Source organism: Euwallacea fornicatus, chromosome 19 (assembly GCF_040115645.1).
Source record: "Euwallacea fornicatus isolate EFF26 chromosome 19, ASM4011564v1, whole genome shotgun sequence".
Classification (NCBI taxonomy): Eukaryota; Metazoa; Arthropoda; class Insecta; order Coleoptera; family Curculionidae; genus Euwallacea; species Euwallacea fornicatus.
Window position 1 is genome coordinate 916,972 of NC_089559.1, and position 18,671 is coordinate 935,642.

At 40.5% G+C, this 18,671-nt stretch overlaps 2 protein-coding genes across 5 annotated transcripts in view; one reads left to right on the forward strand and one right to left on the reverse strand.

The window, feature by feature from the left end:
- LOC136345345 (A disintegrin and metalloproteinase with thrombospondin motifs 12-like) overlaps nt 1-18,671 on the forward strand; it is an 88,866-nt gene that overhangs the window by 4,728 nt on the left and 65,467 nt on the right. The gene's annotated exons all lie outside the window — the stretch shown is intronic.
- LOC136345351 (uncharacterized) overlaps nt 1,850-18,671 on the reverse strand; it is a 70,512-nt gene continuing 53,690 nt past the window's right edge. For all 4 annotated transcript variants that reach the window (XM_066293555.1, XM_066293554.1, XM_066293557.1 and 1 more), the window contains 2 exons: nt 6,018-6,246; nt 1,850-2,721 (listed from right to left, as the gene is read on the reverse strand). In XM_066293555.1, coding sequence (XP_066149652.1) covers nt 2,554-2,721; nt 6,018-6,246 — 397 coding nt within the window. In that variant the 3' untranslated portion in view covers nt 1,850-2,553. The remainder of the gene's footprint in view (nt 2,722-6,017; nt 6,247-18,671) is intronic.

Sequence of the window (18,671 nt, forward strand, 5' to 3'; positions counted from 1 at the left end):
CCGTAGTTTAGATTAATCAGGCCTTAATATTTATGCAAATTACTGCGCGTACGAGGCTATGATCGTCGACCATATAGAATTGCAATTGCAAAGCTACATGGGCAAGAATAGGGCGTTGGCTGCAAAGCAAATCCCTTGAAACTGCCAAATTATTTGCTCTCAACAACACTTAAAGTGCAAAGCTCTCTATGTAGCCCATCATAATAGATACAAAGTGCATTAAACTTGGTAGTATTCAGTGCATTTCTAGGTGCTAGCGCTTTAATATTATAATTAAAGGATAATTGTTTATGACTAGGTGCAAGCTATTAGTTGCAGTTTGCGAGCATAGGCGGAATTCCAAGTCGTTACACTGAAGGAGGGCATATACTGGGTGGTCTTAATTCAAATCCACAAAAAGATGTCCTCTGGGAGGCCTAGAACGCCGTTATAAGAAATTGCTAATTCCTCCAGCGCAGCAATATATGGCTGAAATGGTGCAGGGAACATTTTGTATTCGCTGAATTATATAATGGTGGCTGTGTGGAATTGGAAGTTGCCACTCTCAGTTTGAATTCTGAGGATCGCGAGAGAAACAAAAAAAGACGAAAGCTGTCCACGACACTGTATGAAACTCGTTAATTATAAATCATAAAAATGCCACACATATTCAGGACAATATGGTGAAGACAGATTTTGATCTAAAAATTGCAGAAGAGACCACTTGTATTTTTAGCGATATACTACAAGTGAGTCATTAGAAAAGCTTCCCGCATTTCGCTTATCAATAAAGCCTTAAATTTACCAACAAAATCAATATAGAGTCCTCTCAATGCTATTTTATTGATATGCGCAACAACGAATCTACAATAAACCAAAGAGGCTTAACACACTGCCCGATAGATGGCACGGCCAACGTGACATTCCCACTTTACAAATTCCTGAGTTATTCTAAGGACTTTTAACCTTCAACGTAGGTTTTCATTGATAGATGGCAGTACATGTATCTCAATATAGCATATTCAATTATATTTTACCTTACGGACTCCAAGTTAAATGATGGCTGGTTTTTTTAATACAATTTTAAAAATAACATTTTAGGGCGAATTTAAAGGTGATTTGAAGCTGTAACGAAGCAATCGCCATAAGATTAGAAGTAAGCAATCTGGATGGGAAATGCATGATTAAAATGAAAGTTGTGAAGTTCATTAAAAAAAAGAAAATTCAGAAAATTCTAAATTTCCGGCAACATTTCACTATCAAATGGTATAGGAAATCTGGGATTTAAATTGTTTGTGTCATATCTAAATTTCACCCTCGATCGGGAGATATGAAGTGCACTTTGGGAAGCAGTTGGATTACTTTTTGTCACATTTTGAGCGCGGATATCTCGGGAACTCGCGGAGCAATTCAAAATGAACTCAAATTAACCCTCTCGATATGCTCTACAAGCTTACACAATCCAGGTTCTAATATCTCCTTCAGCTTCTGAGATGCAGATTGCCTCTGCAGAGCGTCCTCAAATTGCATTTTTTATTTACGAACTAAATCGTAACAAATATTCGTCTCACGTGAGTCAGTGTAGGCTAAAGATGGTATCACGAAAACTTCGAAATTTCCGTATGAGAAAGCCAACCCACTTTTGTCGCATTTGGAACTGTGGACCCCCCGTGCCTCGGCAACCTATGAAGCAATGATCTCTAAAAATACTTAAAATTCATCGTTTCGATAGAGCTTATCGATCCTTGCAACTAGGCGCGATATCGCCCATAGTTTGTGAGACACTCAGTGACTTTGGTAGCTTATACTGTAAGGGTGTGAGAAATCCAGATGTTTGGTTCGATAGGATTAAGACACGAAAAGCACAGAGTATTTTTCAAAAAAATAACAATATATTACATTATTATTGTATGTTATCTTATTGCTTGTCATAGTTACCGATCTTCAAGGTCTTAAACCGATTCAAACGATCGAAAAGAAGTATCTCCAGCGAGTACGCATACAAAATTGTTAACACTACAATCACTATCATAATTACGCCTTAAACATGATTACAGTAATACTGAGAAAGAGACAAAATCGTAATAATTTACTTAATTAATTCAATATAATAATTACATTGAAAAATATAACATTTCTATGGTAGTGTGAGTGACTAGGGAAAAGCAACAATTAATTATGGGGTTTCCAGGTGAATTTTGGAGTAATAAAAGCTTAACGTAAAAGCTCAATATGAGCAAAAAGATATGCTACTATGGGCCCAATCTTACAGGAGATATGTCATATTTAGGGCCGAATTTTAAATGTGCTGTTAACTTTAACTTGAAACAAATTTCCAAAGAAAACAGTTGTTCGTTAAAATCGACAGTGCACGAATAGTTTGGCCCTTAGCAGGTTCAATCACGTCACACCATTATTCGCACTAAAGCTATATCATGTCAGAGTAGTCGTCCTTGACAGTAAAACCTAAATTTCAGTCTCATCGTAAAACTAATCTTAACACCCCCAGAGAGCAAAAATGGCACACTAGTCTTTTGCAGGCAAAAAACCGCCATCTTTGGAGGATCACTGGGGCTAGTAGACGTAGATCTGCTTCAGTTGAGGCTTCAGCTCGGGGGGAATGGCGCAAATATCCGTTTGGGGCTTCTTTTTGACCAGCCTCCTCCATCTGCCCCCCAGGTTTTTCCTGAATCCCCTCACGAAACCCGATCGATCATTGCCGTTGATTTGTACAATTTCCCTCTGAAACAAGGAAATTCGGTTGTGAAAAAAAGGCTGCACGCCATGTGTTTTGGGGGGGAAATAGGCACACCAACTTATAATTTGGTTTTGTTAAACACCAGGGGCGTGCGGCAGAGCAATTCTATTGATGCTAAAATCTCATGCAAAGGTGTTTCGTGTCAGTTCGTTCAAATTTTGGCAAAACGAGATGGCACGCCTTTGTGCTTTGAAAAAATACTAGCCCTGAATCCTAAGTATTGACTGAAAAAGTGGTAGTTTGGACCCGTTTACGTCAGAGACGTGCTCAAAAGCTGTGTTGTCTCACTGTGTTTGAAAGATGTGCTTTTGCATTTTAAAAGACTAACTGAAAAAAAAATCGTTTGCACGCCTATGTGTGTTGGGAAACTACCCATATTATGAAACAATCGTGTAAAAAAGTCATTGAACCCTCTTAAAAAAAAATTAACACGACATTGAAGTTACCGAAAATAGTAATTCAGGGTTTTACCTGTAAACCAGATATTTATAGGAATTTTTAATCTAAATCAGAGGCGGAGTGTGCTAATTTCCTCGATATTAACTAATACGGTTTATCTTATCTTTCAGCCAAAAATACACGTTTTTCGGGGTGTTGGGTTATCTCCAATTTAAATACATAATGCGGCAGCTCGATGACACATATGTTTCAGTACCAACGAATTCGTCATGTGCATGCTTCCACCGAGTGGTACCCGATCCCACACACATTGTGGTACCGTCAAGGAAATAACCGTTACGACACACTATACACTGAAAAGCCTTGATGCTATATGAGTTAACGAGGCCAGACGGGTGTTTTAGCGTCGTTTCATGTAAATTTCAAGCCAGCACATAAGCCAATACATAAGCAAGCACTTTCCGGTCAAAATAACCTTTCTTCCGCAATGCAAGTGACAACACTGGAGATTTCTACTAAGACCTCTAAAAACCTGTATTTAGAACGGGCCTTTCACGCAGAGTTTTGCAATGTATATGCAAAAAATTTCACTTTATTAATAAGTACCATAAAGGAACCCATATAGCGGGGAGAAAGTAGGCTATGTATGAAAGAGAGAGATAGAGAGGGAGATAGGATTTGTTACTGAACTTCGGACTGCAGGCTACGATGACGTTAAATTCTCACCCCATAACGAACGCACCCTCTCAGACTTTAAAGATCAATAACCTGTTTTTACAGGGACGTACTTCAAACGGTTTTTGGGACAATTGGTCCTGAGATGAGGCCCCTACGCCGCTGGATGTGTGCCATTGACCTGGCAGAACAAAAAGACCCATCTCGCTACCATGGCCTTGCAACAACCATCATGGGTTTTCTTCTCCGGATGGGATAGAAATAAGGCACTGACCAGGGCTAACGACTCTTTGATGGATTCTTTAATCTTTTTCTTGACTAAAACCCTCTAAGCAGCTGTTCTGGGTATAAAAGCGGACTTGCAGCTGTTGATTTTCAGTTTTTCAGTTACAACACAATTTTCAGTTGGAGCTTTCCAGAAATCTAGCCTCTTTACCCTGAACTCTAAAATTAGTCCACGTCGTCCACACAAATTTATTTTTGACACGGTTCAGTGTATAAAGAAAACGAGTCGTTTCTCAATGTCTGCAATTGTTAGTGTTGGAAATGAGTTATTGTTGTTCAATGGGCGGTTTACGTACATGCACACCTTCGGCTTACGTATAAAGCAAAAAGCAACGTGGGGAAAAATCCGTTTTTCGATTGCCTTGCGACGTCAATACTGGACGACCTCGATTTGTTCGGATTTTTGTTTAGAAATCAACTTTTAAAGGCGAATTTTCAACGCAACTGAGAATTTTATTGGGATTCTAAAGACGGCTATAGCATCGGGACAGGCGCAACTCTTAGGTCTGAATCGCGAAGCTTTAAAATCGATAGAAAATTTCCAAAAACTCGTCCTCGGAACAATTCGGGACTCCCGACAACTTTGAGCACTGGGACAGACAGTTGAATCTCATTTTTGATCAGCTCAAAACTCCCTCTGGAACTTCGGCAAAGTCGCCAGAAGTTTGTTCAAAATCTGGTCGTTCTGTGGCCTCGGAAACGTCTCAAAAAATATTTAAAAATGCTTGTAAAACCATAAAAGGCCACCTCAAATGAATTAACATACAGAAACTAAAACCCCTAGGAGTACGTGAAAATTTCAAGTAAAATGTGGAAGCTTTCTGGATAAATTGCAGCGAATTCCCTCTAAATATAAATCCAGTGGAGACCGTCAAATTCGCTTGCTCAATAACTTTCCTCACTCCGCCAGAGAATCTCAAGTCGCGCAGGATCGACTCAAAAATGCCTGTGAAACCCCCTCAAATCGCACGAAATTTGCCCAGAAATTTCCGAAAACCAAATACATTTTCTGGGGCGTCTTTTTCTTTACTCTGATTTAAAAATCCCCTTCGGGGGGCCAATAGATGTTTGAGAAAAATAAATGGAATAATTGAAGTATTTCGGTGCTCCTATTACAATCCATGGGGTAACGACTCAAAAACTAGCAGAGTAAATTGGAAAATTCAGTGGGATTCACGGAATATTTTCAAAAATATTTTAGTCACGCGAATGTCCTTCAGATCGCCCTGATCTATGTTGTTGGGAGGTGAATTCAGACAATCTTTGTGCCTGCATTTTGCCTTGAAATCAGTGGGATTGGAGCTCGAAATAAGCAGATTAAATTTGAAAATGCAGTAAAACTTAAAAAAAAAATTCAGTTATGAAAGACTCTTGATGCACTTGATTTTTGAGTAATTTCATGACGAATTTCATATTCAACAAAATGAAAGTATTTTTCAAGTTTGGAGTGAGGACTAACCTTCTCCATTGTAAGTAACTAAGCAACAAATTTGAGCCCATAAAAAACCCGTTTGTTTCACACTCAAAATTAAAATCAGTGGCGTAGCTCATCCAGAGAAGTCCAACTTAAATTATAATAAGCACAGAAATCGTGAAAATGTTTCTCCAGACTTGCAGTTAATCGTGGAACACTCCCGATGTCCAAACTCGAAAACCGATGAAAGCATAACTCCGCTTAATACTATCTAAAATACCACATGGTAACCTCGACTTTAAAGCAATTTTTGACACGACTTACCCAGCTGTGCTGGACACGCCGAGCAAGGCCTCTGAGTAGCAATAGCTATGCAACTTTAGTTAATACAAATCGCCGCTCGTCATTCGTGAAAAGGTAATTATTACTTAAAACGTTACTACATAGTAACCGCGACTTTAAAGTAACTTTTACACAACTTGATAATTCAATGGAATAGGTACAAACCTGTTCGCTATTGTACAACATCCTCTGGGCAGGCTGAGGGGGGAAGGCCCATAGAAACTGCCCCCGATACGCCAATGGGTCGTTGGTTTCAGTGCGTTGCGGCTGCGCTGTGGCTACCGGACCTGTACCATTGGTAGCAGTTACAGGAGTAGTCTGCAGTACTACTGTCGTGGTAGTGTCTGGTACTGGATGAACCGAGTTTGAGTGTTCTTCGCGCTTGCGAAGCTTGCTGAAACAATAGCAGTGATATTGTCAGCTTCAACTTACAAGTAGTTAGTTGCGGGGTGCGTAACTAACCTACGAACCAGTCTTATAGCGATCATTGTACCATTCGAGCCCACCATCTTCGAGTCGGTGGGATCTTTGGAGAACCCGAAAATAGCTATTTTGAGGCTTTGGAGTTTACTTTGAAAGGGAATCTTGGCGCTTTGATATATGTAGTAGGAACAGGAGATTCTGTGCTTTAAAGCTCCACACTTATAGAAATTAATATCACAGTCACTTCAGTACTAGATGATTCTCTGGGAGATCACACGAAAAAGTCTTTGGTAGATGAGTCAGTACACGCACTATGACTAGATTCGATTCCGGATAGAGCGGCGACTCTTAAGTTACAGACCATCGAAGTGTAGCCGAAAGGGAGCTATGGCGATCGCTGAGCGGCAGCTTTTAGCCATACTCTGTATAGTAAGAGTTTATACAGAATATCGGTTCGGCGCTGCCTACGTTCTCGGTTTTATACTCGGCCAGGCAGTGACGTAGTCTGACGATGTATGGAGACGGTATAGTAACGTAGTAGTAACCGAGCATGGCCCCAGCGCGATAGGGGAGGTGAGGGGAGGGGGGAGCCACGCAGGGGTCTACCAATGGGTCTGGTTGCTGCATTGCCGATTCAATATGTGCAGCTAATTAATCACCACTTGGCAACAAGGCGCCGATACCGTAAATTGAAACTTATCAAGGAAAAAACGGAAACCGTAAATTTGTTTGCTGGAAGGCAGTGGCTGACCAGGAAAGTCTAAGTTCGAAAATAAGGTGATTGGACACGATTTGCGGCCTGGGGACGTGATTAAAAACCAGGGATTTATCGCATGTTTACGTCAGTAATGAAGAGAAATATGCATCGGTATTGACCTCTTATCACGACCGTTCGCCTTTTCGTATGAATTTTATTTTACGAATTCCCCTCAGTCTCAACTGAAGGCAATATCTCGACGAGCCGGACGAGATCAGTGCAAACGGGGTGGTGAGAGCTCTCTCAGTTCGTGAGATACAGGATCATTTTTAACAAAAACCGCCTCGAATTTCGTTTGCGAGCTTCGACGACGTGAGTTGCGGTGTCCGCCGCCAATGTGGGATCCGAATTGGTCGACTAGACCAAAAACAACACCAAAATAACGCGTAAATTATTGTTGAAATTTCCAAAATTTTCTCGAAACCTCCTGGAGCAATTATCTGAGGAGACAGTTGAAGCAAATTGTCCCGCTGGGCTCCACAAGCGCACAGGGTGTCCCATCGGGAACCGCCACTAAGCGCTTTGGGGAAACTGTGAACAGCAAAGTTACGAAAATTTTCCCATTTGGTTCGAGCCTAGAGGTGACCTCAACTAAAATATTCTCAGTGACGTCGCACTTCCGGTCATACCGGAAGTCGACGTTTGCTTATTTTAAGTGACAACACCCTATAGATTAGTGCGTTTGTGGATACTACGTTCAATTTCAGTCCAAGATTATTAACACTTTGTCCTTCTTAGACTTAATGGTTCTCAAGGCATATGCAATTAAATGTTGCAGGCGACAGATGCAGATCGTTAACAATCGGAAAGGTATTTTCTGGCTCTTTTTCGTCATGATACCATAGAACGTGCGCGTTTCGGTACGGTGCCGAGCTTCGCGTAACGCGTCCCATAGGGTGTCCGCAAAAATGGACGCAGCTTGGACATCGGAAATGGTCAAAGCTTAAAAATTCCAAATCAAACCCAGCTGCTGTTTTCATATGTTATTATAAAACTACATCGAAAAGCACACGTAGTCACATTTAAATATCTAATGTAAAGTTGTATAGTTTTTGGATCATTTCCTTTCATAAGTTATAAGGAAATCCCTAATTTTAAACTATAATGCTATAATTAAATTAGTTTTATGTAACTAACATTTTCATTTACGTGTGTACGACTTACATTGTCGCACAACAATGACATTTTGCGGGTATTTCCATTTTCCATAGATGCGTCTATCGCGTTCGCTTCATGGCTTAAAATCAGGGATGTGCCGTCCCTGCATCAACTTATAAAATGAAATTACCCGAAAGCTGTGCACGGGCTCTTTTGCCACAACAATACGTAGTAATAACGCTAGAGTTCCATTAAAAATATTTAAATTTCCACCATTTTTTGACGCCCAAGTTGGCCCCGTCTCGGTGGACGCCCCGTGGAAAATGTTACTCGAAGTTCGGCGGCCTACGCAAACGCGGACTTCATGTGGTGTCGTAGGAAAGAGCAGTTACAAAATTCCGTTTGTTAACAATTTCCTGTTCTGCAGACGTGTGTATCTGTCACTTGCAACATCAAGTTGGATATTAACCGTTAATTCCAGGAAAGCCAACGCACCAACAAACTGGCATCAAAATGGAACGCAGGATCCAAGAATTGATACACGGAGAGCGTCCCATTTAAAATGAGGAAGTAAGCGTCGACTTCCGGTACAACCGGAAACGTGACGTCATCAAGAATATTTCAGATGAGGTCGCCGCAGGGCTCCCGCCGGATTGCTAAATTTTCGTAACTTTGCCATTGACAGCCGCCCCGAAACGTCCAATGAAGGGTCCCAGAGGGACGCCTCGTGTACACATCAACGGGGTCGCGATGGCTCTCTGAGATGCGGGGTAATTTCGAAGGAAAGTTGCTCCTCGGACGGCCATTTCCAAGTTTTCCAAACCCCAATCGGGGTCAATGCAGGGTCCAGCAGTGTCAACGTAACCGAAAAGCGGCACCTCAAAGAATGCGGGTTTGAAATTTCCTCCGAAAAATCGCCCATTTTTTCGAATTTAAGCGGCGATATCTCGGGAACCCACCGAGGGATTGCCTTAAATAATGGCTCGTATTAATCGCCTCGACAGTCCCCATCAGCTTACGTGAACCAGATGATGGTATCTCTTGAAGTTTCCGAGATGCGGGATCATTGTCATTCCTATTTTCGTGACTCGAACGGCATTTTCAACGGGCCCGGACACCAATTAAGGATCGACGTGGTCGTCCACGTCAATTGATTGTTTACAAGTTTAACCCTATAGAAAACTTGCCGTAAAAACAATTAACAAATAAAATAAAAACGCGACAAACTTGGCCTGGTTGAATTAGCAATTAACAATCGCATTTTTATAACGTTTTTATGAAAATTGGGGTACCTGAAGGGTGAAATGACTAATTCCACTTAAGCAGAAGAGTTGTAAAATATGATTTACCGTCGTAATTATTTTATTATAACGATCAGTGCCAGTTTGATTTAATCATTGTTTTTGAGAATCCAGCTATTTCTAGAAACGCGGCCATTAAATTTAATCGATGAAACACATATGTTCACATTATAATAATTTACTGAAAATACCCAGGAATTAATCAGTTTGGTAATATCTGTTATTAGATAAGTTTCTACTCATCGTTTCACTGAATGAGATAAACCTCCTTCAAGTTCATTCAAAACACAAACGTCGTGAATGTACGGAAAATCCATCGGTGTTATAAGAAACAGAATAATCACGAAGAAACACCTTAATTACATGCATTGGGAAGTACTGAATAAATTTTTTCCTTGCCATTGGCAACAGTGCTTTTTCGAAAATCCTTATGCAACCATTTTGGAAAAATAAAGACGGTCTATGTCTGGATGGAGTGCGTGCCAACATCTATTTTCGTGTTTTTCCACTTTTTTGTTTGGGTGGCTCCAATTGCGACACTTGGCAGTGAATCTTGCTCTCAGGAGTGCCATCGTCATTTGTGTCTGAGGAGATTTATTTGGCGAGTATTTTTGGGTACAAAAAATACAAAGGAAACGTAAATCGTTGTAAGAGACTTTGAGCTTGTACGCCTACAAATCAATAAAACGGTTCCGACACTGATTTTCTGATTCTCTTTGCGGGGCGACGTTTTGAGAACCGTGACGGGTGCGGGCCTCGTTTTGAACCCGTCGAAAGGGGAAGAGAAGAGGCATCCTCGGTCGTCCACGTGGGCGTACGGGAATTTCCACGAAAACAACAAAACGACCCAAAAGTGCATCAGATTTTGCGGGCATTTCCAGGACGCTCGCCATCAATGAATATATTACTTATGAATCTATTGATAATTATATTAAGTCAATATCCCCGCCTCTGACATCTCACGTGCCATAACCGCCCTCAATTGACATCAGTTACTTCTTTAGTCCTCCAAAAACCCCGCTTTCGATGGCCAATTGACACCCTGTTTTATTAGTGCCAAAAACCTCGATTTGGACATCGGAGAGGTACTTTCCCCGGCATGGACGCGTATACCTCCTTTGGTGAAACCTTTGCGACCGTTTAAAGCGGAGGAATAGAGCTAAGCTACGACGTCTGGTGGCGATCTCTAAGTCGAACGATAAGAGAGCTGCACGCCTCTAACTGTGACTTCTGTTAATTTTGTGGGTGTACGAAGTTACTGTCCTCCCTCGACACCACGAGGGTCATGACCACATCAATTTCAGTTGGATTAAATCGAGACCACGCCCGCGCCTGCGCAGACCTCGAAGCTCTCAATTCCGACCACAGTACACTCTAAATTGGCCTAGAAAGCTCAATTTAGAGCTCGAAGAGAGTGAAAACTTCGTGCCTTTCCAGGGGTTCATTTCGTACTCCGTCGTTAGATCTTCCATTTGCTCGTTATAGGACTATTTAAAGTGGAAGAGTAAAGCTGACTTGCGATTTTTGGCGAAAATCCCGAGGTTTGATATTAAGAGAGTTGGAGACCTCCGAAGTTGCCTCATACATAGGGAACCAGGAGTCTTGCGCACGCTCGTTAAAAATTGACGAAAATGCTGGAACGTGTCGGATAGTGTTTTTAGTTGCAATTTTTTCGCGTAGCAGGCATGTATACAGGGTTACCCGTAAAGTAGATAAATGTACTTTTTTTTTCTTATGGAACCCCGTGTATATCGTGGCCTTTTTATGTTCTTTGAGAAATTCTGAACATATTCCATGTCGGAACTAAGCAATTTTTGAAAAAAAATACAAAATATACTCAAAAAATGACAACATAAACTCCAGTAACGCAATCTATTAAACGTTCGAACTGCGCTCCGTGAAGGTTCCGAGAGGGACCAGGCCGCGATTCCAACCCCTCAGGAACTCTTCTTATCATTTGAGGAGGGATTTGTTGCGCTTCTCGAGTCGTTTCACTTTTTTAACTCTTCTACGTCGTTGGACTTACTTAAATACGCCCTAAGTTTCACGTAACATCGTTAGTAAAGTCCCTAGAGGCGAGGTCGGGCGACGCCAGTGGCCACATCGGGCAAATGTTTCAATCATCGTTGAATTTAGACGTGGGGGCGTGTTACGTGAAATGTGCATATTGAAAATGTTCCAAGGAACTCAGAAACGTCGTAACGTACATGGGATTCCGTAAGAACGAAATGAAAGAGTACATCTATATACCCTGAACGAGAGTCTTTTACGTCGAAAAAGTGCGCAACAAAAAGCAATATTTGACGTGCTGCAGTGTTCTTAAGAAAAATATTTCCCGGAATTTCCCACGAATCCATGCGGAGCCTTTGGTCTCCCGCGCGCATGTCAATTGCCGTTTTTCCAATTTTTTTCAGGAACCGTGAGAGTCAGCGGGAAATTTCAGAAGTCCGACGCGGTTTTACGTCGGACGTTCGTTTTCGAGATCTTGACGCGTTCACGTGCCTTCCGACGTTACCGAAATGTTCAAACGACGGAATTAAAAAAAAAATAAAATAAAAAAAGGATTTTTCCTGCTCCGACACCTACCAGTCGAGTCCATCATCAATATAATCAATGGGAAACACGTTCATTTAGCAAACAACAAGGGAACTACGTCAAACCTCTCTTTTGTTTATAATGGCTTGTTCACTTAAACTAATTTTACCCGAACACAATTACCAATGCATTAACAAATCATAATGGACCAGATTCTTTTAATGTTTGCCGTAATGTGAATTTCAGTTACAGACAAGTGTTTTGTTACATGTCTGATGCTCCGCTAGGTGATTCAACTGGGGCGACGTGGAGGGGGCTCCTTTGAAGGGAGATTTTTACCTGAAACTTCCCACAAACCAGTCATGCTCTCTTCTCGCTCTTTCGAGCATATTTCACTTGTTTTCACTCTCTCTCTCTCTCCTCGCAGTCATTTCGTATTACTACTTCACACGCACTCTCATATCCTACTTACAACATTAAGCGTAACAGTACTTATGAGGAAAAGGCAGAACATGCCGCATTGATTGCTTTTTGGTTTTTTTGACGTTTGCGTATAATAAAAAGGCGATTTTCTTAGCTCCCGTCGCGAATTAGTCACACTAATGCACGGTGATAAACACATGATTCATGAATAACAGTGCTCATGTTATGTGCAAGGTTGCCGAGGATTACTTACAAAAACACTCCGGGTCTGAAATACACGTAATCATACGCTTTGGCATACCTCCTCCCTCTCCTGCCGACACCCTCCGTTTCCTCCTTCATTCGTTAGACTCTCCTTCCACCCCGAAATTCGAGACGAGACTGCGAAATTCTCAACCTAATGAACGTTAATGTTCGCCGCAAACAATACCCGAAAAGTTTATTTTCTATACCTGGAAAATTAATCTTTGACATGAGTGATATATACAAAATGTGAGAGAAATATGATGTCCAGTGACGTCGAAAGATATGTATATCTAAAGTGCAGTAAATAGAGGAACGTTCGTGACTCTCTAATCTCCTCAAAGCTGCTGAAATTGCCGGTGTACCAGTCTAATCAGCCGATTATGTAAATAAGCTCAGTACGTTCGAAGGTGAACGTGCCCTTTTACTTTTACTCCCTTCGAGAACGACACAAGCAGGGGCGGAACCTCGCGCCATTCTCACTCGAAACTACTGGCTAAAAATAGCGTTCACTAGAATTCGATGAATTCTCATGCATTAGAGGGAAAAACAGTCGATTCCGATAGAAAAAAATACCTAGAAATACCATGAATCATACCAGCAATAATACTACAATTACCTACCAACAACAACCACAATTATCCAATTAACCATCACAATTAATTCAGATACGACCTGACCTAACCCAACGGCTAATGCATAATGTATTGATACCACGTTCCCAAATCTCTTGCATCATCATCAGGATTCGTTTAAGTTGAAACGTTGTTGAGTAATAAGTTTATCTTTATTAAGACGACATTGATCTTGTTTTCGCGATGCTCGAGGTCCGGCAACAACTTAAAAGTGATGCAATTTCGTCATATGTAACTTTATTTCACATTATTGGGAACTTGAGTCGGAATTTCGACAGGTAAGCTCAAGCTTAGAGCTCGGGATTTGACGAGACGATTTGCGAATTTTGAGCGGCCCCGCACGCCTCTGGCTTTTTACGAATTCACACTGGCAGTTCCTGAAGTTGAGGAGAAAATTTAAGGTGGCTCCTGCCTAGAAAGCTGCCGGCTCAGCAGTTTCAGACTTTGAATTTTTCGAATGAAATTCTAAAAAAAATCCAAAAAAATACTGCTGGGGTGAGTGCGTGACCCGCACGGCTTTGGATTTCTGCTAATTTAATCTGGAGCTTCCTGAGCTTAAAGGGCACAGTTCGCACAAGCTTCGCCCACACCATTGACGCATTAGTTATATTTTGGGATTTACGACTTTTAAGACGAAATTCTGACGTAATTGGGAAAACAGTGCCAGGGTTGACTTCCTCGTCCCTGGCTTTTCCCTACGAACTCGTCGGTGCCGAGGTGGTATTTTCCAGTTCCAATCGTTCAAATTAAACATTAACAAAATGGCGAATGTGGTTTAGGTTCCTTCAGCCAAAATCTGCATTGGCGTGGCAGTACTATCTTTTTTTCGGCAATTTTTCGAAATATTTTAGAAAGAAAGGGGGGAAATGTCGCACTACTTTAATTACATAACCGTATTCTCGGCTCTCGGCTGGTTCAAAACGGAAATTCCCAAATTCCAGCACGATTAAGGCATCGTCCATTCAGAAACTCATTGGCGCACTTTGCAAATTCTCCAACTTCCATCGAAATTCATAAAAAAAATTTAAAATTGTGCCGGGGTTAATCGAATGACCTCTACGCCTCAAGACTTCTGTCGACTCCGATGAAATCGATTCCCTTTACAGCTGAAATCTAACCTAAATTAACCTAAAAAAGTGTGGCGCCAGTTGCACTGGTCCAAATTTGTACATTAAAGTCCCAAAATGTTGTTTTAAAAATACGTCACTATATCGGACTTCTGGCCCCTCTTATCCTACAGGATGCCTCTAAAAGCTTTGTGCAAAATTCTACCATAGATTTCTGAGACGAACACGTGACGATTTAACCCGATTTATTTTAGTTCAAAAGTGGACGGTTTTCAAAATGCAGGACGTAAAATTGAAAATTAAATACAAAAAAAAAAAAATGAAATGCTGCTATCCGGACAAAATGCCTCATCGGGGGGTTATTAGGTGCGAGAAATCAGTGTCTGTTTGCGTTTTCGTTGCACGTTGTAGATGGTGCTGTCAGCGCTAGATAAACTTTCTTTTAAGAAGCGCAACTTTTTTAACTCCCCGTATAAAATCAATTTGGGACTAAATTGGTGTTTTCGTACATGCAAGCCCCTAGGGGCATTCCTTCTTGAAATAATTCAAAATTTAAAGTGCGCTGTGTGTCTTGATAGATAGTTTGTTGTATTTATTCGCACACATGAAACGAAAAAAAATCAAAAAATTCAATCAATCTCAAATTTACATCATTTTTTAAAAATCTTCCTGTTTTTTTTTCGACTTTACCAGTTTTTATTATTTATTTTGCTGTACTGTACGAATAAGTATGTACTGTAAGGTCGTGTTTCAAGACATGCAGCGAACTTGAAGCTTTCAATATCTCGGCAAGCAATGCCCGCAGGGACTTGCATCACAATAGCATTTTTTCCAAAAAAACGTGCAGGGAAACACAAACTTAGTGATGAATAAGTTTCATACCGGGCGATAACAAAGTGTTGCCCTTTTAGAAAAGGATTCACCTAGCTCTGACAGCGCCCTCTACAATGTGCATCTGAAATGTAGGCGGATACTGACTTGTGACTCCCAAAAACCCTCGATGCTACACTTTGTTCAGATAGCAACGCCAGGACTTAATCATTTTTGTCCTCTTTTTGGTCTTCAGGTTAACGTCCCGCATTTTGAAAACCGTCCACTTTTGGCCTAAAGGAAAAATTGAGTTGCATCGTCACGTGCGCACTTCGCGAGTCGAAGATAGAATTTTGTACCGACCTTTTAGGGACACCCTGTACGTAAAACGCAACAACTGAGGCTTAACGGTTGACGTTCTAAAATCAATTATCGCTTCTTCCTCTACCTCACTAATTAGCCCTAATCCCGAAAAACGCGATTAAGAACGTGTCACGGCTGCAGGTTTACGAAGAACTCTCGTATCGAGACAATAAATTTCGATTGCCAATTTGGTATATTAGAAATCAATTCGGCATGGTTTTATGTGCTTAATTAACTACGATTAATTGACTAATTAGCCGATGGAAGGTCAAGAGACGTACCTTTCCTCCTTGGCAATCTTCTGCAGCTTCACGATGACCTTACAAAGCTTTTTCAGCTGCCCCACCAGGACGATGTCGGCACTTATGGAAAGCGAGGAACGATCCTCCATTTCAATTAATCGAGTTGTCGAAATTTAACCCAGTTCTGATTGAAGCCTGAAGGAAACTAAAGTAGCTGCAACCACTTCTGCTGGTTTTATAGAAAGATATTCCTCTGTTTGTTTTTGCTATTGATTAATATGTAACAGAAGGAGGGAGTAGATGCGAGTGACAGGAATTTAAATGTGATAAATACCACTATAAACACTGTATTGTTATCAAAGACGTATATCGAACTTTCCTGAATGAATAGGGTCCACAATTCGATCTTTTGACGCGTGTGGAATGAGCAAATATGTACGTATCGTCTGCATGATTTCAAATGTGCTTTTCGAAAATTTAACGCGATTTCATAGTAAAACCGCGACTTTGCTCATGGGATGTTGTTCGGTTAAAAGTTTATGTTTTTTCGTGATTATTTTATATTTTGTTATTGTTCTTAGTACGTTGATTTTAATGGGGCGTAAAATCTAAACTTAGAAGTCCACATTTCACTGTATCAAACTGCAACTTGTCCAAGGTTGAGATTTCTATATACCTAATATAAACGGTAATTTATCAGGCAAGGTAAACCAGGATGTTACCGATTGTAACCAACAATAGGTCATTTTATTTGTTATTGAGCAGTCGTAAAACTGATGTATGTGACTGTTTTGGATGAGATTTCCCGTTAAAAGTCCGTGACGTTCAGATTTGTTTATATGGAAAAAATCAACGCACTTTGCAAATGCAAATTTTCAGTATGCCGGAAGTTCCTGAAGGACTTAAAGGAAAACCAGAGATAATTTAAATACGTCGAGAGTCGATTTTGCGAGAGATGCAGGTTCGTCGTTTGGGAGGTTGCAATTCCGACCTTCCTTCTGCAACGTCCTGTGGACTATTGTTTTTGTTACGCCGTTCGTTAGGGCTAAATCGTCCATAAATATTTCTACAGCGATGGACGACGGTTTCGGATAATTCGAGCTTGCGAAGCTTTCCAAAGGGAATTTCAGGCGTGGCCGTCTCGAAGTCCGGAAAAAAAAACACGACCCTTCCCGCGGTTACTCCAGTATGTCATTGAGCTTATTGAATCTATTAGTCACAGAGAATGCTTCCTTAATGCAGTTTCCTATATCCACCTTTATCGGTTTTCGAGTAATTTGAAGCTGCTTAAGGTCACGTTTTATCAACATTGTAAAAGTTAAATTCGTGTTGACTTTTGGGACGTCAAAACTCAACCTTTTCGCAGAAAACAAAAAAAAAACGTTTAGATCCCAAGGAAGCCAGAGGCGTCTCTCGAAAGGGGGCAATAAATTGAAACTATGCAGTTTAGTCTTGTTTTGATTTCGTAAACGTTTTTTCGGAACTCTCTGCCAACTGACTGCGTTGGTACACGACTCAAACGCAAATTTTGACATTGAAATATTGGGAAATTATTAAATTCACACCATTGTGTTATTTAATATTTTCCACCTACCATTTATTAGAGCCAACCCACCAAAGGATATCCCTCCACTCGTCTCTCTATCCATTTCTCGGGCAATTCAAGCCAAACTGAGAAAACGGCTTCAATGTTCTTAAATGGAGTTTCAAACTAGTTCCCATTGCGCCTGCGAAACTCATAATTTTTCCATTAGATTCTATCGATATTGTTGAATATTTCCATCCAACTAGTCTTCCCTACCTACACCTTATCTTTAAGGCCATTCAAGTAATTCGAGTGTTAAGAAATCTAAGTCTCCCGATCTCTGCAAACCACTCTCTTGCATGCGCGGCTCTAACACGCAACCCCCCCCCCCCCCAACATCTTTTTCACAATTTTTTTTTTTCAAATTCAAAAACAGCATGAAATAGGACGAAAAAATTCTATCTTCTGACGCTTGTTTATTTTTTTAATGTTGCTTAAATTAGAAGTAGTGTAATATAGTCGATTTTATTAAATTGAAACCAAGCGACCCGTCAAATTGAAAGTTTTTCAAAACTACATTCGAGAGTGTATTGCGATTCAAAATGTATCGACTAGTTTTTGAGAAAAACAGGTGTAAATTTGGTAAAAATGGAATACAAACTTAGTTAAATGGTACGTGAACAATGGAAAAAGTTGCTTGTTGGTGGGAGATTGGTTTATTTTCGATTTTGAGCTCACAAACAGTCTTTGGTTATGTTTATTTATCTTTTTATTCTTTTTTCTCAAACCAAAAACTCTTTGTGAGCACAAAACCGAAAACAAACTAATTTCCTATCAATAAACAAGTTTTTTCATCCTTCACGTACTATTTAACTGAGTTTGCATTGCCTTTGTTACCTGTTTACTGTTTTTTTTCCAAAAACGAATCCGCAGATTTTCAACCGCAATGAACCATTGAATATAGTTTTGCGAGCTCTCCAATTTGAGGCCTCTCTTGAGCCATGTTTCAATTTAGAAAAATCGGCCATTTTGTGCTACGGGTGATGTAAGCAACATTAAAGAAAATTAACAAATATCAAAATTTAGCAATTTCTCTCCCACTTAATGCTGCTTTTGAATATGGAAAAAAAATTATTCGTGAAAAACTTGATGAAGGGGAAGGGAGGAGAATTTAGAGTCGCACGGTATGTGTAACATTCTACATATCCCCCATTATTTTGAATTCGCAGTCAATTAATAACTCTAAGACCTTCTATTAACATTCACTACCTCATATTTGCTTAAACAAGTAATCATAAGTTTCGGTGCATGGTTCCTTATCATCTAATCATTCTGTCAATACGACTTCAAGGAGACACGCTCACGATGGACTTACCACTGCCTTGCACCCTGAACCA